The sequence below is a fragment of the Eutrema salsugineum genome, unplaced genomic scaffold, assembly GCF_000478725.1.
Source record: "Eutrema salsugineum unplaced genomic scaffold, Eutsalg1_0 scaffold_16, whole genome shotgun sequence".
Classification (NCBI taxonomy): Eukaryota; Viridiplantae; Streptophyta; class Magnoliopsida; order Brassicales; family Brassicaceae; genus Eutrema; species Eutrema salsugineum.
This window is the reverse complement of record NW_006256858.1, coordinates 2,525,816-2,548,943: the sequence shown is the minus strand read 5'-3', so window position 1 is coordinate 2,548,943 and position 23,128 is coordinate 2,525,816. Positions and strand designations below refer to the sequence as shown.

Sequence of the window (23,128 nt, the reverse complement as noted above, 5' to 3'; positions counted from 1 at the left end):
TCATGGACTGAACGTGGTTCCACCGAGTCTTAGCATGTAGGCTTTGCTCTCTTTCCTCTGCTACTGAGAGCTGAGAGGCCATGGCTGTGAGAGCATTTGAGGAAACATCTAACATGCTCTCAAGAGAAGCTATTCTCTCCAACCTTGTGTTTGGTGAAAAAAATCTGACGCATGGAGAATAATGATATATAAACAGATCAGAAAGTGAATTTTAACTCTCAAGTAACTAAGTTGTACGCAATGTCAATACTGAGTCATTTTATTCAATGTTGTACCTGAACTGTCCGTCTTTCTCTTGATGGGGACTTGAGGCGAAGTCCATCTCTCTTTTCAAGGAAGTTAACTCTTCAGCCAATGCAGCTCGTCTATATGCAACCAGAGTAGATTATTGATTAGAAACTTTTTTTTGTAAGTCTGCTAGCTAACAACATGAGTGAAACAGAGTTTAAAAGACCCACACTTGAATTTGCTTTTCATATTGGAAACGAACTTGATGTACTTTTGTCATAACCTTTATCTCGTGATCAAGCCATTTCTTAAGAGTTTTTTCGTTCACCTGCAAAGAGTACCAAAGGAAACAGTTGATACTTGTGCAGGATGGCGGGATCCATATCTAAATTAGGAGTTCTTATTACCTGTTTAGTTGGTGGTTGACCATTGGCAGTCACTGGAAAAGAAAGCAAATGATTATGAACAAAACGAAGAACCAAGAAAGTATGTTTCGGCTTTTATGTTACCTGACATATCACGTGGTGTAGACTTGCGGGCTTCTAACAGCTCTTTAAGTCTTTTGGTAGCCATTGCTGCTTCCTCTGTTTTTCTATGAAGAACCTGCAAGACATTAACATGCATTTTCTCTTGTGATATTTATTTAGGCACTCGAATTAGATAATTCTTTAAAGTGTTTCTTTCAAGTGCGGAAAGATAAATATTTCATAAGACTCGTACCATCTTTTGACGTTGATTGAGAGCTTCGAGTTTGAGTCTTTCATGCTCAGTCTTCCTTCCTTCTTTCTTGAGCTACCCAAATATAGATAAAAAGGGAGACTTGGGATTAGTTCAAGCTAAAAAATTTGAAGGAGAATAAAGAGATGATGAAGTGGATGGAGATAAAAGTACCTGCAACAATTCCTTCTCCTGAGAGGCTTTCCATTGCCGGAATTGTTCAGCTTCTTGTTTCATCTTCTGTTGTAGTTGAACCTGGATAACATAAAAAGAACAAAAGACAAAATGTAGATCTAGATTACGTGGTCTAGTATTATAGAAAAAAATCCAATAGCTAAAGTCGAACAAAACGCAACCTTCTGAGCCTTAATGTATCTGTTCCTTGCTGCAGTTGTCGGTGATATCGGACCACACAGATCACCGTGCACAAGTTCTAGAATCTTCTTGGCACGAAACATAGTTGCAGAGGGGAAAGTCTTTTTTGTTTGCTTCCCTAATTGACACGATGAGCATATTTCTTCTCCAACCTCAAGTTCAGGTATGCCAATCACCAGTTTCTTGTTCACCAAACTTCTCAAAGAGTTTCTCCCGATATGTCCAAGCCGATCGTGCCACCTTGTCGCTTTACTCTGAGAAACTAGCTGCAGACACTTCTCATCGCTTATATCCATTATCACCTTGTATAATATATTTCTCGACCTAATTGCTTTTGCGATCAAATTTCCTCTTCTGTCGTGTAACGTCAGAAAATTCTCACGCATCTTCACTTCACAGCCCGACTCTGTTGCCTGCCCTAGACTGATAATATTACTTTGCAATTTTGGCAGGTAGTAGACGTCATTAAGAATTCTCCTCTCTCCTCCCTTGGCTGTGAAAGTGATCGAACCCTTTCCCTTGATATCGATGCGTGAATTGTCTCCGAACCTCACCTTTCCTGTGATCGATTCGTTAATAGTACTGAAATACCTCAAGTTTCCAGTCATATGGTTGCTCGCACCATTATCCAAGTACCAGACATTATCTTCAGCTGAACATGTCTCAAAGTCTTGTGGTTTAACGTTCTTCTCATTAAGATAAACCATTCCATCTTCCATCCCTTCTTCATTAATGTAGACTAGCTCGTGCATCAGTAATTCGTCAGCTTCTTGAGAGTCTTGCTCATTCTCATGAGCTTCTTGTAATTTCAGCAGGCGTTCTGGACAATTTGAGGCGTAATGACCAAATTTATCACACCGGTAGCACTGAATCTTTGACGTATCCTTTCTGTCATTAGATCTTCCTCGACCTCTTCCCCTGCCACCGGTTCTTCCTCCTCTGCCCCTGTTACCAAAGTTTTGATAAGATTGCGTGGATTGTGAGTCTGCGTTGGCTAACATCAGCTTTCCTTGTTCCTCTTGAGTATCTTCTTCATCCGCTACTCGCTCTTCATAGGCTTTTATACGGCCTATGATATCTTCAAAAGAGGTTGTGTTTAGATCCAACACTTGCTCCAAAGAGGCCACTATATGAATGTACTTCCTTCGGGGAAGACTTGAAAGAAATTTCTTGACTACTTTGGATTCTTCAATCTCGACTCCCAACGCAACTGATTTGGAGATCATCTCGGATAGCTTGCCCACGAAGTCATCAATTTTCTCATTATCCTTCATCTTAAGCCTATCGAATTCTGCCATGAGTGTCTGTAATCGCGCCTCCTTGACACGATCTGCTCCAAGATGTCGAGCCTTGATCGCTTCCCAAACATCTTTCGCCGAGTCCAGTTCTCCAACCTGTAGTATGAGGGTTTCGGGTATTGATTGAAAGATCAAGGCCACCGCCAAATCGTTCTTATCACCAACCATCTCACCCGATTCTATTATCTCCCATACTTTGTGTACTTTCAGCAGTACCTTCATGCGCATCGACCAAACCGTGTAATTGCATGAATTCAGCATTGGACACTTTATAGAGGACGAGCCCCCACCTTCTTTCATCTTCGACATCGGTGACGATGCTTCTCCTGAGTCTTCTGCCTTGCTCTCTGTTTTTCCGTCTGGACCCATCGGTTGTTATGATCGTTTCTTGTGCTCTGATACCAATTAAAGAAATTGAAAGCTTTGTGAGATCAAGATTAAGAAATAACTCTTCTTATTGCTTAAGAAAACTTCTCAAAAACTTAAGCCTCAATCCCATAAGCTTTACCACAACTTGGCAACTCCTTATATAGGTTTGATAACTCCAAATCTTAATAGAAATATTACATATTTAGCTAACTCCTAAATATGTCCTTTTTCCTTTTCCTATTATAACTCAATAGAAAAGGATAACCACAACTTGTTCCTCAAGTATTTCTAGAAGATTTCAAACTTATCTCAACAAAGATAACGTGCACCACGGACATGTGGTTTTGAATATTCCGTCATTGTAGTGTAAGTTGAAATTTGTTTTTATTCGGCGCCAAAGCTAACGACTTTTATAGGTAGTTGATTTTAATTACTTTTCATATCTACATGAATACCAAAAAAATAGTTCAACTTTTAACTTCGGATCCACCACACTAAATGTTAATTTGCTTTAATTGTCCCTTACAGAAAGTTCAAGTTGTTGATTTTGTTCACTCTCATTGTCATTTGGGGAAGAATGTCTCTAACTTGGTACACAATTTATAGGATTCAGCCTTAGTTAAAACGAAATTCAGAAAAAAGTTCGATCATTAGTGTGCAACTCAGTCATAAGCATACACCAACGGACTTTTCTGTTGAAAAAAGTATTACAACTGTTCTTAGGCTGTTGACCCAACGGAAAAACTATAAATCTATTAACAAAAAAAAAAAAACTCGTATATATACAGATGTATTGTGAATCAACCTAAGTACAGCTTAAAGCAACTTGAAAAATCTTAGTGTCGATTCCACGAGTGATCGTCATCATCATCATGAGTCTTAGACATGAAGAGCATAGTGGTCTCATCGTTATGCTTTATCCAATCAGAGAGTTTCCATGGTTTCTGCCATTTCCATTTAAATTGAAGCAGCCATTGATGGTGACTTCTCTTCCACTTCCACAGCTTCCCACTCTGTCCCATTTTCTTCATTGCTTTCATCTTTCTCTTCTCTTCTAGCAAAGCCGCTGACTCTCTCACCGAGACGTTGACTATTCCAGGTGCAGCGTATTTGAGATGCTTTGCTGCTCGATGATATGAAGATGGAGACGATGCATCGCTAGCGTTATTATATCCATAGTGCTTTGATGAGCTTCTTGAAGTTACCTGCGAGGAGTGAAATGTTGTATATCTTTTTAAGGAGAAATTCTCACAAAAGGAGTTTCGGAAAATCAGATATTTGAAAAAGAAGGATCGGATCTAAAAACCGAGGATGATGATGATGAAGCTAGCGCAATGGACAATGTTTGCTCCCTTGTCTTTTTCTCTTTAAGGATCTCTCGATTCTGGACTTCGGATAGTTGTAATAAGCAAAGGAGGTCATTGAGTTGTTCTTTCTTCTCTTTGATGTCTAAGTCTTTCTCCCAGTTTTTGCACCTGTTTCATGTTTGAGCAAAGACAACATCAACCTTCCATAGTTCCATGTATGAAAGAAGCAATCTTTCGTTCCAAATTCGGTCTTTTTACTGAGTCTTTTTTTTTCTATTCAGATTTAAGAGTTGTTACCTTGCTTCAGCGGAGGAATTGAACACATATTGAAGCAAAAACTTGGCATCAGTCATGGACTGAACGTGGTTCCACCGAGTCTTAGCATGTAGGCTTTGCTCTCTTTCCTCTGCTACTGAGAGCTGAGAGGCCATGGCTGTGAGAGCATTTGAGGAAACATCTAACATGCTCTCAAGAGAAGCTATTCTCTCCAACCTTGTGTTTGGTGAAAAAAATCTGACGCATGGAGAATAATGATATATAAACAGATCAGAAAGTGAATTTTAACTCTCAAGTAACTAAGTTGTACGCAATGTCAATACTGAGTCATTTTATTCAATGTTGTACCTGAACTGTCCGTCTTTCTCTTGATGGGGACTTGAGGCGAAGTCCATCTCTCTTTTCAAGGAAGTTAACTCTTCAGCCAATGCAGCTCGTCTATATGCAACCAGAGTAGATTATTGATTAGAAACTTTTTTTTGTAAGTCTGCTAGCTAACAACATGAGTGAAACAGAGTTTAAAAGACCCACACTTGAATTTGCTTTTCATATTGGAAACGAACTTGATGTACTTTTGTCATAACCTTTATCTCGTGATCAAGCCATTTCTTAAGAGTTTTTTCGTTCACCTGCAAAGAGTACCAAAGGAAACAGTTGATACTTGTGCAGGATGGCGGGATCCATATCTAAATTAGGAGTTCTTATTACCTGTTTAGTTGGTGGTTGACCATTGGCAGTCACTGGAAAAGAAAGCAAATGATTATGAACAAAACGAAGAACCAAGAAAGTATGTTTCGGCTTTTATGTTACCTGACATATCACGTGGTGTAGACTTGCGGGCTTCTAACAGCTCTTTAAGTCTTTTGGTAGCCATTGCTGCTTCCTCTGTTTTTCTATGAAGAACCTGCAAGACATTAACATGCATTTTCTCTTGTGATATTTATTTAGGCACTCGAATTAGATAATTCTTTAAAGTGTTTCTTTCAAGTGCGGAAAGATAAATATTTCATAAGACTCGTACCATCTTTTGACGTTGATTGAGAGCTTCGAGTTTGAGTCTTTCATGCTCAGTCTTCCTTCCTTCTTTCTTGAGCTACCCAAATATAGATAAAAAGGGAGACTTGGGATTAGTTCAAGCTAAAAAATTTGAAGGAGAATAAAGAGATGATGAAGTGGATGGAGATAAAAGTACCTGCAACAATTCCTTCTCCTGAGAGGCTTTCCATTGCCGGAATTGTTCAGCTTCTTGTTTCATCTTCTGTTGTAGTTGAACCTGGATAACATAAAAAGAACAAAAGACAAAATGTAGATCTAGATTACGTGGTCTAGTATTATAGAAAAAAATCCAATAGCTAAAGTCGAACAAAACGCAACCTTCTGAGCCTTAATGCATTGTATTTCAGCTTGTAAACGCTTTGCTGCATCTTCACTCTTTTGCTTTTGTTTTAAGGCCTCAACTTGATTTTCTTGTTTCTTCTTGAGATTTGAAATCTGTGTCTCGAGTGCTTTTAATTTTTGTGCATGGGTATCTCTTGCAACTTGTGCTTGTCTATCAGAACTAGCAGCAAGCTCCTCTACTTCAGCCAACAATATATCTCTCTCAACCTGTAGACATAACTCATGATTCGGGTATTGAAACATAAGAAAGATGTATACCGAGAAAAACTAGAATGTTTTATTTCACCTGCACAGTTCTTTTCTCTTTCTCAAGTTCCATCATTTTCTTCTCAAAGTGTTGTCTGATAGTTTCAGTTCCCACCCCATATATTTGCATCTCGGACTGCAATATACAAAAACCATACGATTATCAAAATAATCCAACCTTTATCAATAGGTATAAAAAACTTCAATTGAGTAATGACTAGACCTCTTTCTCCTCCAGACGTTTACTTAGTTCACTTAATTCGTTTCCCATGTTATTCTGCCTAAGTGCATGTTCCCACTCTTTTGCTGCTCCATCAATATCTTCAGAAATTCCACCTTGATTTAGAAAAGATTGCAAGATGAAATGATGGTAGGGGAATGCGGAGTGCATTTCATGATATAAGTTTTCAGAGAAGCCAGTGTCCAAAACCTAATGTTGCTTCACTCATTTCATAATCTGAATCCATACTTTCGAATCCCCTTTTGAGACCATCATCTTTTGTAAGACTTACACCATCTTCCTGAGTATATGATCAAGTGAACAACTCTTGTTTTCAAAAGTGAAGATCATTGCCAGATATATCTATTCTTATTCCTTAATGTATACAGCAATTACCTGTGTATTAATATTGCAATAGTCAAGAGTAGCTCTCTTGCTGCGATACATGTGAAGTTCTCGAGAAAGCTCCTCATTGGCAGTCTCTAGCTTCATGATTTTCTCTCGCATAACCTTTAAAATGCAGCTATGTTATGACGAGTAGTTTTTAAACCTTTTGATGAATATCAGCAGAAGTTATATATACCTGCACTTCCTCTGATGCGGTTGCCTCACGAGCACACAGTGCAGCTTGTAGATATTGTAACTGTTGCCGCATCTTTTGCATCTCACTACATATTAAGTCTTTATTGGCCTGTGAAACAAAATAAAGGAGTCTGCCCTATTAGAGCTCCCAAGTGAGCATTCTATGCCCTTTTTTCCATATGTGAGACTTTTCAATTAGCTGATTGTGGTGCTTTTATTGTCTGCAGAATTGAAAGCTCATCTAAGTAGTTCCTCCGTACTTACAACAGGCTTATTCTGGATATTCCGAGCACGATTTGCATATTTGAGCGTGTTAAGAGTTTCTTCAGCATTGATGTCAGCAGGACTGATGCAAGCTACAAGAATAACACCAACAAAGAGAGAGTTAATGTGCGAAATTCTAAGAGATTTCCAGGGAATTAACTCATACAACTCAAAAGTTTACCTATCATGACTGTTTTACTATTTCCACCAAGAGAATCCTGCAATTTAAGGACATCATATATGACTGCATATTAGGTAATATTCATTCTTCAAGAACCCGTACAGATATGTACAGGCCAATAAAGATAATACGCTGCTACTGCTAGAAAGTTTATGCTAAAGTAAAAAATGAGTACCTCTACAAATGAGTGCAAAGATAGAAATGAACCTGCAATAACCGAGTAAGTTTACTATCACGGTATGGAACATGAGCACCTTCTTTTCGCTTTTTCTCGTCCCCAAGTGCACTGATAACATTACCAAGTGCAAGAAGTCCCCTATTAATGTGAATTCCTGTTTCAGAGAACAAAGAAGTACTCGGGATATGGAGATGCAAGTCAATGTTCTCAAAAAGATGTAAGATAGGAAGTCAGTTTTCCGAACCTTCTTTTAGTCGAACGCCACCTGAACCTGTCCGTTTAGCTCTTTCAGATCCAGCAAGATCTACAAGATGAAGCTTGGCACAACAATACTCCTCACCCATATCCTCATCCATGGTGTCTGTAACCGCTGAGATCGAAGAGATTTTGCGCATCTGTTCTAAGGTGATCGTGAAGATGGCATGTGACCGGCTTTTGATATCACATATAACAAAGTCATGCTGGTACATTAGAATGCATTCTCAAGAAATTATCTCATCATTATATAAGCAGGAAAAAATAATGGAAGTAACTCTTTATGATGCCTCTATTTACCATTTCTAATGTTCCCATGAATGCTCGTTTTTCCTTAATGTTCAATACATCTACGTTCTAATACTGGCTAAGCATCATTAACAGTAAAAGTAAAGCACTTCTGGCTCAAGACTGGGTATAGAGACTCTCACCTAGATTGATTATTCATATTTGTGCTCCCAGTTGCCCTGGTTAGAGATCCTTGCTCTAGACACGAAGCCATTTCTTCTTTACTAGCTATGGGAACTTCAGTTGCACCGGATAGTGTAATTACTCCGTTTGGCGACTCTCGAATCTGTACAGGCGACTTACTAAGAACAACTTTTCCAGGGGTTCCATTGGCTAGTCTGTTAAAAGGCACACTATCCAGCAAATCTAGAACTTCTTCTTTTAGAATCTACAGATGAAGTTTGACAAGACAGACTGAGTTCTACGCTTATTCAAGGATAACTAGTCCATTGTGAAGGGAAAATTTTTGACAGATATCAATGAGCAAACAAACAGATGATACCTCGATGAAAGAGACATGTAACTGAAACCCCATTTGGTGCTTTACTGAATCAATTTTGTCGAACAGAGCACTCATAACTTTAGGAATCAACCCATTGCTTGTACCATCTTTAGAAGCAGCCCCCATGGTGTATGTTTTTCCAGATCCTGTCTGCATCATTTGTGTAACTCAAATGTAAAAAAAAAAAAAAAAAAAAAAAAGAAGCTAAAATACCAATTTTGGAAACTATTTGTATACCTGACCATAAGCCAGCACAGTAGCATTGTAACCATGGAACAAACCATCAACAAGAGGAGCAACACATTCTTCAAACATCAATGAAGATGGTGAACCATTACTTCCATAAACGTGATCAAACGTGAAGGAATGTGTTCCCATTTGCACCTGCAGAGTACCATCAAGAAACAGAACATTTTCAAACAAGAACCTTCAACATCAGATACAGTACAACACACTCCAGTACCAATATTCATTGACTTATCAGTAACAACACAGACTTCACTTGCATTTTATTATTTATATGGTTAAAAAAAAAAAAATGTTGACACTGTTTTATAAGAAGAAAAAAAAAGGAGAGAATTAAATGATTGTGTCAGAGACGGATCCGGATCCAGGAAAAACGTGAAACGACGACGGAATTTAACACCGTCGGGGAAAATAAAAAGCAGTAAACGGCGAAGCGGAGACGAAACTGACTTCCGTTAATTCTAACATTCACGACCGAGAAACTTACCTGAGGCGTTACCGGAGAAACGGAAACGCATTCCCTGCAACCCTGAGAAATCTCGTCTCCGATCAAAGGACGAACGTTAACCGCCACTTTCACGGAACAACTTTCCGGCGACGATAAGGAAGAATGTAATTCCATCGAGAAAATCTCCTAATTAAGAATTTGAGTGTGGAATATGAATCTGATAAAGAATAGAATGATGAAAATCAGAGTCTCAATTTCTTCTTCTTCTTCTTCGCAATGAAAACGAGACCGAGTCGCTTCCTCGGGAGAAGGAGAAACGGAGAAGAAAAAGTGAGGAAGAAGCTACTCCACTGCTCTCTCTCTCTCTCTCTGGTTTGGGTATACGATGTATCTTTATATTTCCTTTTTTACCCATATCGAATCACGGTTTTACCTCTTTACCCTCCACGTAAGCTTCTTCTTCTCCACTTTCTAATAAATAAAAATCCACTGGTCCGTGTGTATTGAAGCAAAAATCAGAGATTTTATTATCTTCAGATCTGACTACACTCTTTTTATCATATTAAAATGGGGAAAATCGCATTTTTAACCTCGAAGGATCAAAAAGGTAGTACTTTAAACCTTAAGGGATTTTCACTAGCATAATAAACCTTCAATCTAATTTTACTAACACATTAAACCTTGAAATTTGAAATTTTTTTTGCGCCGCCAGAAAACTTGACGGAACAGTAATGATCCATGATAGAATAGTTAACTCCGGTAACTTATTTTAAAACGTGAATAAATTTAATTATTTTTTAATCAATCTCTAAATTTATGAATTCAATTTTTTAATTACTGTTCCGTCAAGTTTTCTGGTAGTGCAAAAAAAATTTCAAGTTTCAAGGTTTAATGTGTTAATAAAATTAGATTGAAGGTTTATTATGCTAGTGAAAATCCCTTGAGGTTTAAAGTGCTACCTTTTTGATCCCTCAAGGTTAAAAATGCGATTTTCCCTATTAAAATGTTGTTGTTGTGTGTTCCACACAAAACTGAAAAAAGAAACAATCACTGTTTTCGGAGAAATTAAATTAATTAATTATCTATGGTTGGCTCGCGTATATAAGACAAATGGGTGTGTAAAAGTCGATGGTTCCAAAGCTGACCACTTAATACCAAAAAATATATTGTAGTTTCCATCGTCTGGTTAGCCAAAAGACAAAAATTATTAAATAATGAAGAGTCAAAGACATTCGCTTCTGGTCCTTCTTCTGCGCGGGAAAATCCCAACAGTAAATGAATTAAATTAACAGAAAAAAAAACTTTTATACAGGGATTATTTTCGCAATGTGTGGGGACCACAGTACGCTCCCATTGGGCCTTTATTGAGCCCTACCTCACATGTCTCTCTGCAGGGCTCATTAGTTTGTTACTCTCTATACTACTGTATCAGTTTTTATCCACTTTTATTTTGTTTCACGAATTAAAAATGTACTATTGGTTTCGAAAATCCAATATAATGCCTCCCATATATGATTAATGGTAGGTATTAGATAAAAGTATAAAGTTAACTTCTATCGCCCTTTTCTGGTTGAAGTTATGATTAATCATGATAAGCTTTCAAACATGTCTATTTTTCACGTCCCCTCCACTAAATTTACCTTTATAGTTTACCCACTTATAATTAGCCAAAAATATCCACCTTTTAGATGGAAATTCTTTGATTTTGGTAAAATGAATGGAAGTTCCTTGAGATTTAAGATAAAACTTGATGCCATGGGCTGTTGTCGTTCTTTAGTGGAATAGTTTCTATATTTGTCTCAAAATTTTAATTATTTTGCATTACATCGTTCGATGCTAAAATTAAATTTACTAGCACCAAACTTTGATACAGCTTCAAATGTTGGTTTTCGTTCGATGCTTATGTTTCAAGTCTTGGGTTTATCTAACGATCGAATTAAAGAATGCTGGTACATTTTTTAATGCATTTGCTTTTATGTACCAAATTTTTATTACTACTTATTAGTTGTTAGACTAATCTATAATGTTTCTTATATATTTTTGTTTTCTCGCTATGAAGCCCAGCATGATTATGACTCTACGAAATTTTTAATCAATTAGATAAAAACAAATACATTTTCTTATACAAACTACGTAAGCTGTCTACCTTATCCAATTAGTTTTCCAAATTAAATAATACTATAAAATGGCGATTATTGAGTTAAAATTTGATTCCTTAAGTGGTAGTCAAAGTTTTACTTTTGCGTCATATCGAGAGATTAATTGATCAGCTTCACAATCTCCATGTTCTCGTTTTGATATGCATGGTAGTACGATTAAACTGATGCACAAGAGAGCTAAATTTTGACTGTATACTCACCATGTGCCGTATAGATTCGGCAGTGTTCATGCATGAATTATAGTCACTAGATTTCTAGATGTTGTTGTATCAGGTAGATATTGGGTATTTTGTTTTTTCGTATTGCCTGAAAGTTTTGATGTGCTAACAGCTGGACTTCATTCTACTCTTGATTTGAGTGTTGCTCATTTACAGATAAGCAAAGAAAAGGTTAAGGTTAGAACAAAAGATCGGCCAACATCTTAGTGATATATCATGGTTTTTATGGTTTTTAACCATGGTATAAGTCCTATTTATAGAGTCTTTTTAATGTCTTTCGAGTCTTTTGGAGTCTTTTTAGGTCATAGGTACGTTTGGAGCTTAACTGAAGACTTTGGAGCACTTTGGAGCTAAACAAGGATCAAATTCGTCAAGTATGGATTTTGTGCTTTAGTGACGCTCGACACCATGGAGAGTGACGCTCGACACTTGTTAGAGAAATAAGAAAAAAAACGATTTTGTTTCCTATTTAAAGAAGGAGTTGGGCCTAAACGTTTCCAAGGAAGCCCAAAACGTGTCTTAGAGATATATATAGGGTTTTTATTCCATTTTTACGAAAACCTTAGATTTTCTGAGAGAGAACTTTTGTTTTTGAGAGCTTTTGGGGAGACAAGTCTGAAACTCTGTTCCGGAGAGAGAAGATTTCGAACCCCTGTTTATTAATCTATTTACTGCTTTCTGCAATCTATTCATTCATGTTTATTGCTTCAATCTCCATGTCTGAGTAGTTTGTTTGTTAGGTTTAGGGTTCTCATAAAGGTTTTCTCTGGATGTTTGATTGATTGATTTATTTAGGGTTCATAATCTATTTAGTTCTTCACCATAGGTTGTTCTTAAAGCTAATTCTGGACTGGCCACCTAGAACTTAGATCTTAGGTTAATTGATTGACACGGAAGTGTAATTGAATAACTGGAAAGAACCTAGGGTGAGCAAAGTAGCTATTCGCAAAGGAATTTGGTTTGGCTGCTTTGTGAACATATCGAACTTGTGCATTAAAGCTGGTTTAAATCTGTAGGATTTGCAAAGGAATTTGGAATTCTAGGATTTTAACTTAGATAATTCTCACAACGGAAGTTGGTTAATTATAATTTTGTGATTCGAGTTCAAGAACCGTGCTTAAACCTGAACCCTGATTAATCGATTGTTCAGCATTCATTGATCTCCTGAGAAACGCCTTAAGCCTAATCTCCATCCATCTGAATCTTACAAGCCGTTTTTATTGCTGCTTAGTCTAATTCTTTTGCATTGCTATTTATTTACAATATTTCTGCTTAGCGTAATTCGATCTCTATAAGGTTTATTGAGTGATCTCTTGTCTCTGTGGTTCGACCCCTACATACTACAACTGCACATCTATGCTCTTGCAGAGTAGCTTAGGGATTAAACTTTGAGCAGATCAAGTTTTGGCGCCGTTTCCGGGGACTTGATTTCGCCATTAAACCTAGTTTTTGAGTTTCGACTAAGTTTTTCGACCTAGTGTCGAGCGACACCATGTCGCGCGACACCCTTTTTTTTATAACCTAGTTTACTTATTTCGTTTTCTCTCTTTGTTTTTGGTGTTTCAGGTTTATGCATACTCGTGGAACCAGAAGCAACAAGGACATCCCGCTAGTGAATTTGAGCAACGAAGAGCTAGCTGAGTTAGAGCGAACGAACAGGAAAGCAAGAGATCCGGCAATGATGGAAAACGCCAATGGACTTGTTCGCGATGATGATGGAATCTGGAGAGACCAAGAGGGTCATGTGTGCAATGCGAGAGGCCAAAGGCTTGATGGAGATGGCAACATCATTCCACCAGCACCTTTACCAGTGGATGTTGTTAACCAGAATCCACCACCTGCCCGCGTGGGAATGCTGTGATCGTTCCAAATCAGAGGAACGCTCCAGAAGATCGGAATGTGAGGGAACCTGCACCTGTAGCTGGTCGTGGACGAAAACTTGGGGACTACAACAGGCCTGAGCAGTTCTATGCAAATCGTTCTGCGATTCGCGCCCCTGCATTTCAAAGAAACGATTTTGAGCTGAAACCTGTGTACTACACTCTTGTGGGTCAGCATCCTTTCCATGGCCACTCTCATGAGCACCCTATGGATCACATCGAGAGGTTTGAGGACTTAGTCACCAGCATCAAATACAATGGAGTGTCCAATGATTTCCTCCTCTGCAAGCTGTTTCCTTACTCTCTTGCTGGAGAAGCAGCTAACTGGTTGAAGCAGTTGGAGCCAGGATCACTCACTACTTGGGAAGAGACCAGGAATGCTTTCCTGCACAACTTTTTCAATGATGCTAGATCTGAGGAGTTGAGGACAAAAATTTCGACATTCTCTCAAGAACCAACTGAGGCGTTCAAGGCTTCTTGGGTGCGATTCAAATCGTACCAGCGAGACTGCCCCCATCATGGCTTCAGCGATGTGCAGCTGTTAGGGATCTTTTTCAGAGGTATCGACTGGAGGTATCAGATGGCACTTGACGCAGCAAGCAATGGTAACTTCAACACCAGATACCCAGACGAAGCTGTTGAGCTCATCGAAAACTTGGCATCTAGCAATAGTACCAAGAATGCAGACTATCAGCGAAGGAAACAGGCTGGGAACATGGATGGATCGCAAATTGCTGAGGTGAAGGCTAAGCTTGACTCTGTGCATAGTCTTCTTGTGGGTAAGAAATCTGTCAGATACCCTGCAGGAGTTCAGAATTTTGGACCAGATGAAGCTTTTGAGGAAGAGGATGTTAACTTCATCAATGGAGCTGGATTTCAGGATCAGAGATTTGGTTCTGGGCAAGGGAACACGAATTACAATGGAAATAATCAGAGGAGTACCTTCACAGGTAATCAGAACTCTTCTGGTTACAGCTCCAAACCTCAGTACCAGACATCCTACTCCAACAACAGGTTTTCAAGGAACTATGGTTCTCCTCCTACTCAAACTCTAGATAATGAGGTGAAGTCTATGTTGGAACAGATCTTGGAAGGTCAGCAGAAGATGACTGTGGATTTCAATGGGAAGATTGATGCTCTGTATCTGGATCTGAATGGAAAAATTGAAGTTCTGAACACTCATGTCAAGAAGCTTGATACTCAGGTTGCTCAGACTGCAGAGTCTGTAAAAAGGCAAGAAGGATTCCTTCACTGATACCAATCCTAGGCATTACTGCAGTGCCATCTCGTTAAGAAGTGGTAAAAAGTTGACTCCTGTGCTGAAAAAGGGTGTTTCTGAGGATGAAATCGTGGAGTTGGGCGAATCTGAAGAAAATTTCGAAGTTGCAGAGCCGGTGTCGAGCGACACCACAACCAGTGTCGAGCGACACCACAACCAGTGTCGCGCGTCACCAATTGCAGAGCAAAGCTGATATTGCTCAAAGTTCGAAATCTGCTGAGGAAAAGGTTTACAAACCTAAGGTTCCTTACCCAAGGAGTCCTAGGAAGTCCAAGCAGGAGATAGATGATGCAAGATGCAAGGCTTTGATGGAGAAGCTTGTGATTGAGATTCCTTTGGTTGATGCTGTGAAAATTGCTCCTACTCTCAGACACTATGTGAAGAAGATGGTGACTAATAATCTGAGTCATGAGGAAGGAATGATGATGATTTCTGAACAGGTCAGTGCTGTGATTCAGAATAAGATTCCAGAGAAACTCTCGGACTCAGGAAGCTTTGTTTTGGATTGCTCTATCTTCTCTGAGAGGTTCAAGAGATCGCTGTGTGATCTTGGTTCGAGTGTCAACCTAATGCCATACTCTGTAGCTGTTAGCCTTGGGATGACTGACTTCAAGCCAACTAAGATCTCTCTAATCCTAGCAGATCGATCTAAAAGAATCCCAAAAGGTGTCTTGGAAGATGTTCCGATTAAAGTTGGTGATTGCATAATTCCTACAGATTTCGTGGTTCTGGAATATGGAGAGGAACCCAAAGATCCTCTTATCCTGGGAAGGTCGTTTTTAGCTACAGCTGGAGCAGTAATTGATGTCAAGCATGGTAACCTTGATCTCCACCTGGGAGATACCATCATGACTTTCAAGATGGAGAAGCTGAAGGATCCCACCATAGATGGTCAGACATTCCAAGTAAGTGCAATACCTGAAGTGATAGTTGGAGATCAGAACGTGTTTGATGCTGAGATGGTGAGAGATCAATCTGAGTTGACGAAAACGTCTACAGAACCAGTGACTGCTGTTGATCAGGAAGCTCCAAACATTGCACTCCATCCATCTCCACCAAAGCAAAGGTACGCATTTCTTGAGCCTAAACCTAATTCTTGCGATATCATCAAAACTTATTTGAAAGATGCAGATTCGGTCTCTCGACGCAAGCTACGAGATTATCGTAGAACACTTGGTTTTTCTATTGATGATATTGCAGGGAATAGGTTGAAGCCACCCAAACACAGATCTCACCCTGGTGCTATTCCTGTATTCCTTGGACGACCTCATGCGCACAACGCTTACACACCACCATGGATGAGACGACTTTCACAGAGGCATTCTTTGCAACTGTCTGAACCACCAGATGCATAGTCCATCCATGAAGTCAAGCTAATGACTTTAACCAAGCGCTTGGTGGAAGGCAATCCACTGGTGAGTCTGTACATAAGTCTTTTTGTTTCAGTTGATTTTCGTTTTTGTTTTCGTGTCTCAGGTGAAACAGAGGCTGGTGTCGAGCGACACCACCTTCGGTGTCGCTTGTCACTTGCTTCTGTGAAAAAAAAAAAAGGAAATCAGGTAACCGGAGTCAAACCAGAAATTCGGATTAGTCTGCTGCAATTTGGTACGAAGAGAACAAGTGTCGCACGACACCATCATCAGTGTCGCGCAACACCATCATTGCAGCCAGGTAAGTTCTTCGTTTTTCCTGTGTTTCTCTGTTACTTTCTCTATTGTCACCAACTTCGGATTTGATTACACTGGGGACAGTGTTGTTTAAGTCTGGGGGAGGTAGTTGCTGACATTGTGTCTGTTTTTCTTAAGAGTCAGTTGTGTCAAAACGTTTTTGAGTCAAAACCAGTTGGAGATCATGATGCTTTTCCTGGAATTATTGTGCTGACCTTTCACCTAAGTGACCACTGCTACAGATTCAGTCTAGATCCGACTAATGAAAAATCCAAAGGCTGACCAGTTGACTAGAGGCGTCCATGTTTCCCACAGAATCCACTAACCTGAGCTAATTTCTAAACTCTTTCTTTTACCTCATTGATGTAACTGATGTTCATAGAGCTTGATTCCTCGTTCATACTTGACAAATGAAAGCCTGTGTGAAATTTAATGTTGGTGTTTCTCTCCCTGTGACGAGCTAAGAAGAAGAAAGAAAATAAAAAAAAAAGGGCGAAAAGATTGAGATGATTTTCGTTTAGGAGTGAAGGGCTATGAATATTTCCAATGATCCCATTATTTCACTTCTAAGTTGGAATGATCACACAAAGGAAGGAAGTGAGGGGTAGGAAAGTTTCTCATGACCCCATTATTCGCTGAAAACCTTTGATACAAGGTAAGGGGACAACTCGGGGACTCGATGGCAAACACCATCAGTACTCGCAGCTTTACCCTTATCGAGTATATGCCATGAAAAAGAGAAAGGAAAAAGATGATGAATGTGCGAAAATAATAAGTCTGGGGGAGAGAAAAAGCACCAAAGTTTGTATTGCTGATTTGTTTGAATATAGTACGGGAAAGAATCTAGAAGGTTCTAGGCATTGGAATCATCAGTGAGATCCAGCGATGAGGGTTGATGGACAATGTTGTGAAATTTTGGACTTAATCTGGAAAGCTGTGAATGTCTGCGGAGAAGTACATGGTGGTTCGATTTGGAATGATGAAGCGGTAGTTGAGTTGCAAGGTGATCGGTCAAAAGCGATGTTCCAATGAAAGGTTGAATCTCTGTGTTTTCAAACCTCTTTCTCTTATTTGGTGTTCTGTTTGCTTGAGGGCAAGCAAATGCTAAGTTTGGGGGAGTTGATATATCATGGTTTTTATGGTTTTTAACCATGGTATAAGTCCTATTTATAAAGTCTTTTTAGTGTCTTTCGAGTCTTTTGGAGTCTTTTCAGGTCATAGGTACGTTTGGAGCTTAACTGGAGACTTTGGAGCACTTTGGAGCTAAACAAGGATCAAATTCGTCAAGTATGGATTTTGTGCTTTAGTGACGCTCGACACCATGGAGAGTGACGCTCGACACTTGTTAGAGAAATAAGAAAAAAAACGATTTTGTTTCCTATTTAAAGAAGGAGTTGGGCCTAAACGTTTCCAAGGAAGCCCAAAACGTGTCTTAGAGATATATATAGGGTTTTTATTCCATTTTTACGAAAACCTTAGATTTTCTGAGAGAGAACTTTTGTTTTTGAGAGCTTTTGGGGAGACAAGTCTGAAACTCTGTTCCGGAGAGAGAAGATTTCGAACCCCTGTTTATTAATCTATTTACTGCTTTCTGCAATCTATTCATTCATGTTTATTGCTTCAATCTCCATGTCTGAGTAGTTTGTTTGTTAGGTTTAGGGTTCTCATAAAGGTTTTCTCTGGATGTTTGATTGATTGATTTATTTAGGGTTCATAATCTATTTAGTTCTTCACCATAGGTTGTTCTTAAAGCTAATTCTGGACTGGCCACCTAGAACTTAGATCTTAGGTTAATTGATTGACACGGAAGTGTAATTGAATAACTGGAAAGAACCTAGGGTGAGCAAAGTAGCTATTCGCAAAGGAATTTGGTTTGGCTGCTTTGTGAACATATCGAACTTGTGCATTAAAGCTGGTTTAAATCTGTAGGATTTGCAAAGGAATTTGGAATTCTAGGATTTTAACTTAGATAATTCTCACAACGGAAGTTGGTTAATTATAATTTTGTGATTCGAGTTCAAGAACCGTGCTTAAACCTGAACCCTGATTAATCGATTGTTCAGCATTCATTGATCTCCTGAGAAACGCCTTAAGCCTAATCTCCATCCATCTGAATCTTACAAGCCGTTTTTATTGCTGCTTAGTCTAATTCTTTTGCATTGCTATTTATTTACAATATTTCTGCTTAGCGTAATTCGATCTCTATAAGGTTTATTGAGTGATCTCTTGTCTCTGTGGTTCGACCCCTACATACTACAACTGCACATCTATGCTCTTGCAGAGTAGCTTAGAGATTAAACTTTGAGCAGATCAGTTAGCCGAATAGATTATTCTATCTTTTTTTTTTTTTATCAAAATTGAAATATTGTAGCTCTTTTATATATGTCCCATTTTTTCTTCTTATTGAACATCAAATTGTCATCATTAGGAGATCTCTTCATACTGACCAGTTAATTACCGTATACTCACTATTCCTAATTTTTCTCAAGCTTAGCTATAAATAAGTGTAACTGTGTAAGTTAGTTAACTTGCTCTGTATAATTATGGTATCATCTCAAACCATATGATTTTCTCAGGGTAAGCCCACCGCAACATTCGAGCTGCTATCTTGGACACCACTTAGCTCTGCGGAAGCTCCATTTACTCTCATCAGGAAAGTTGCAGCACATACAGCGGTATTTCACATTTTAGGAAACAGAGGAAGAACGTTTATTATACTCATAGTCAATATCACTTTTCGATCATTTTCAAAGAATATATTGACCATGAAATCCGTAAAACCATATCCGCAAGAAGACATATAAAGCGGTTCCAAAACCTTATTCTTCTATGAACTCGTTGAGTGTGTTTAGATTTTAAGCCAAATGTAATTGAAATCTTTTTTTTTAAATGATATTTTATATATATATTTATGAAAAACTAGGTTTTACACACAAAAATTTGTCTGATAACAACAAAATTGTGAAATGTTTTTGCTCGACTGTTTTTTTCTTTTTCAAAAACATATATATACTCACGTAATTAAAAAACAAATTACTCATTTTAATCTCTTTTTCAAAATTTCTGACGTATCTACAATTTTCATTTTATTTTATGATGATACTTGTGTAGAACCAAAAATATTGAACACTACGAAATAGCAATTGAAATACGAGTTTTAAAAATAAACGTTAAGGAAAATATAAACAAATGGAGGCGAGAGTATGATCTCTTTCCTTAACTCTTTGAATCGCCCATAGTGCGACGAGTTTCTGTAATCCAAGAGTTGCATGATACAACCAAACTTATCCGTTTTCAACAACACTAAGAAACACGGATCTAAACGAACTATAATTCTACTATACTCTCGGTAGAAGACTTACAAAAATAAAAAAGAGAGAGAGACTGTTGAGAGAATTTCTGAGAGGAAAAATGAGAGGTGTAAGGTGTGAAAAATAAGAGAAAAGTCGTATATATATAGCGGAGAAAAAGACTTGAGCAGTCTAAAAAAATCACAAGAAATCCGCTAGTTAACACGAATCTCGGCCATAAATTTAGCGTAGTCAAAGGCGAGAAATCAGCACTCTGTGATTAATCACAATCTGATACGTTTTTGAAGGGATAATGAATATCCAATATTCTCTTTGACTGAATCAAAAACACATATGCAGAAAGTCAACATCAAACGTTGACCAAAACACCCATAAAAATATGGTCCAAAAAAAATACTCGCTTTAGTCTCATTCGACCAACACGATCCGTGCCCGGCCCAGCTTGGCGGCAGCGCGCATGAGCCTTATTCTTTTCTCTCTCATATGTTTTAAACATGTATAAAACATATCTTAATATATACTAGAGATTTTCCCACTAATCCACCGATGTGGGACAAAACCACTTACAGCATACTTCATTTCCTCTTCACCTTTAATGGGCTCAATAATTTCGGCCCAACAACTTGTCCATCAAAACTTGTTCATTTTGGTCTATCACGAAATTACACAAACTAAAATAATATTATTTTTTGATAAAGAACTATAATAATATAACTTTGCACATATATTTTCAAAGAAAATTGTTTATGGACAAGTTTTTAGATGCTAAGTTTTGATGGACAAGTTTTACTAATTGACAAAAAAAATGACATATCAAAAAACAGTATAGACAAGTTTTGCTGGACAAGTACTAAAAAATCCAATTTCTAGTATCGTTTTAGAAAAGTGGTATATTCACGTGATTTTCTAAGAAAAGAACGAACAAAGAGTAAGAAACCCAAATCATTTTAATCCTAGCGAACTTAGGAAGTTAGGATAGGATTTGCTTTCTGCTAATTAGGAAGTTAGAGCATGTACATCAGGGAATCAATAAGGGTTCATGGCACAGTTTTTAAGATAAAAAAGCTTAATCTTGAAGAGACAGTATCATCCCGACGAACCTAAAGAGACGGTATCATCCCGAAATGGAACATTCTGATTGGTCGAAAATTATAATTTTCGAATTAAATAAAAAAAAAAACTAAAACCAAAAAGAAAATATTATTATATTCTGGTGAACCTCTCACTGATGTACATGCTCTTAGAAACCCAAATCATTTTATATATCAAAACAGTATAGACAAGCTTTGATGGACAAGTACTAAAAAAATCCAATTTCTAGTACCATTTAAGAAAAGTGGTAGATTCACGAGACTTTCTATAACAAGAACATACAAAAAATTGAGAACCCCAAAATCATTTGAATAATTGAATCCTTACGTACTTAAGATAGGATTTGCTTCCTGCTAATTAGTATGTGGTTAGTATTTTACAGAGGCCGAGTCTTACTTTTTCTTCACAGCCTCACACTAGAGAAGAAAAAAATGGCAGAAAGAGTAGTTTTGATCTCATCGAGCATTGTTCGACCCGTAAACACTAGCCGTGTAGGTCGACCAAAGATCCATCTTACTCCATATGATCTCAGTCTTCTTCAAATCGATTACGCTCAAAGAGGTCTTCTCTTTCCCAAACCCGATCCAGATTTCAATCTAATCACTCGACTTAAGGCCTCTCTCTCTCTTGCCTTGGAGATTTACTTCCCTTTCGCGGGTCGTCTTGCGAAAGTGGAGAATCTTGAAGACAATACTGTTTCCTTTTTCATAGACTGCGACGGCTCTGGCGCTAGATTTCATCACGCCGAAGCTAAATCTGTCTCGGTGAGTGACGTTCTTGAACCTCATGGTTCTGTTCCGGATTTCATGAAGCAATTCTTTCCCGCTAAAGATTTCAAGAACTGCGATGGCGTAACAGAGCCCTTGCTTGCTTTACAAGTCACCGAGATGAAAGACGGAGTCTTCATCGGTTACTGTTACAACCACTTGGTGGCAGATGGTGTTTCGATGTGGAGTTTCCTCCACACTTGGTCCAAGATTTGCTCGAGTGGTTCAGGTTCAGAGCATCAGCCTCTTGTTCTTAAAGGATGGTTCTTAGAGAGGATTGATTATCCGATCCATATTCCGGTTTCAGAGGCGGAGAGGCCACCACCAAGCCGTGAACTTTCTTCTGTGCCCGTTACGAAAGATCGGGTTTTTCACTTCACAAAGAAGAATATTTCAGATCTCAAAGCTAAAGCCAACGATGAGGTTGGCTCCAGTGACCTGAAAATCTCATCTCTTCAAGTGGTTTCGGCGCATATGTGGCGATCAATCATCAGACACAGTGGTTTAAGCCGAGAAGGAGAGACGCGATGCAAAGTTGTGGTGGACTTGAGGCAGAGGATAAACCCTCCGCTTGAAAAAGAGTGTTTTGGGAATATGGTCTATATTGCACCAGCTATAGCCACTGTGGAAGAGCTGCTTGATCGTGGCTTGGGTTGGGCTGCTCTGCAAATAAATAAACTAGTGAATTCGCAAACAAACGAAAACTGTAAGACTTTTGCAGAGGATTGGGTTAGAAATGTAAAGAATCTAAAATCAGGTGTTGGAAGTAGAACGGCTGGTAATACTGTAGTTGTCTCAAGCTCTCCTCGGTTCCAAGTGTACAACAAAGATTTCGGTTGGGGAAAACCGATTGCGGTTCGAGCTGGACCGGGCAATAGTATCAGTGGCAAACTTGTGCTTTTTCCGGGAATCGATGAAGGAAGTATTGATGTTCAGGCGACACTATGGTGTGATGTACTAGTGAATTTACTAGTTGATGTCGATTTTTTAGAGAATGTGACTACTATGGTCTAATGTAGTAGTATTTTACTAGGCGACCCTATGGTATGAGGTATGATTGATTTGGTTAAGAAATCAAACAGAGGAATGCGACGCATTATATTGATCTACAAGCACAAATAATAACAATCAACACAAAAATTGTAAAAAGCAGAAACAAAACGAACCTGTGATTAAGAGCAAGCTTTTGGATAGAACAAATGATCACATATAATCTGCCTCTAATATTCGAATGGTACATCGATTAAAATGCTCGAAATTTCACTATGTTTATGTTACCTGAAGCCATACCATAATGTATGATCAAGTTGTGTACGTGAGATATCAAAATTAGTTCCCTAGCTTCTTCATTAAAGAACCGAAAAACAACAACAACAA

General features: G+C 38.4%; 3 protein-coding genes across 3 annotated transcripts; 2 read left to right on the top strand and 1 right to left on the bottom strand.

The window, feature by feature from the left end:
- Window positions 1-3,678: 3,678 nt before the first annotated feature.
- LOC18021365 (kinesin-like protein KIN-4B) lies at window positions 3,679-9,725 on the bottom strand. The gene is made up of 23 exons (XM_006403984.2): window positions 9,418-9,725; window positions 8,922-9,068; window positions 8,685-8,834; window positions 8,326-8,570; window positions 7,884-8,071; window positions 7,669-7,793; window positions 7,462-7,498; window positions 7,281-7,372; window positions 7,018-7,125; window positions 6,831-6,944; window positions 6,645-6,735; window positions 6,438-6,550; window positions 6,255-6,350; window positions 5,945-6,175; window positions 5,763-5,843; window positions 5,592-5,663; window positions 5,381-5,474; window positions 5,279-5,310; window positions 5,102-5,199; window positions 4,919-5,008; window positions 4,592-4,807; window positions 4,294-4,462; window positions 3,679-4,192 (listed from the first exon to the last, which is right to left on the bottom strand). The coding sequence occupies exons 1-23, from the start codon at window positions 9,550-9,552 to the stop codon at window positions 3,824-3,826; spliced, it is 3,093 nt and encodes a 1,030-aa protein (XP_006404047.1). The 5' UTR covers window positions 9,553-9,725; the 3' UTR covers window positions 3,679-3,823.
- Window positions 9,726-15,300: 5,575 nt separating this feature from the next.
- Window positions 15,301-16,269, top strand: LOC112087811. The gene has a single exon (XM_024157820.1). The coding sequence runs from the start codon at window positions 15,301-15,303 to the stop codon at window positions 16,267-16,269; it is 969 nt and encodes a 322-aa protein (XP_024013588.1).
- Window positions 16,270-21,346: 5,077 nt separating this feature from the next.
- Window positions 21,347-22,860, top strand: LOC18021364 (uncharacterized acetyltransferase At3g50280). The gene has a single exon (XM_006403983.2). It carries the CDS (start codon window positions 21,347-21,349, stop codon window positions 22,763-22,765), a length of 1,419 nt encoding a protein of 472 aa, XP_006404046.2. The 3' UTR covers window positions 22,766-22,860.
- The last annotated feature ends 268 nt before the right edge of the window (window positions 22,861-23,128 follow it).

Excerpts from the sequence above, each read along its gene's own strand:
- LOC18021365 (XM_006403984.2), bottom strand. The coding sequence starts at position 9,552 with ATGGAATTACATTCTTCCTTATCGTCGCCGGAAAGTTGTTCCGTGAAA. Across the intron at positions 8,072-8,325 it reads AATATGAATAATCAATCTAG|CCGGTCACATGCCATCTTCA; the intron begins GTGAGAGTCTCT and ends TGATATCAAAAG. Across the intron at positions 5,200-5,278 it reads GTCAACCACCAACTAAACAG|GTGAACGAAAAAACTCTTAA; the intron begins GTAATAAGAACT and ends TACTCTTTGCAG.
- LOC112087811 (XM_024157820.1), top strand. The coding sequence starts at position 15,301 with ATGGTGACTAATAATCTGAGTCATGAGGAAGGAATGATGATGATTTCT.
- LOC18021364 (XM_006403983.2), top strand. The coding sequence starts at position 21,347 with ATGTGGTTAGTATTTTACAGAGGCCGAGTCTTACTTTTTCTTCACAGC.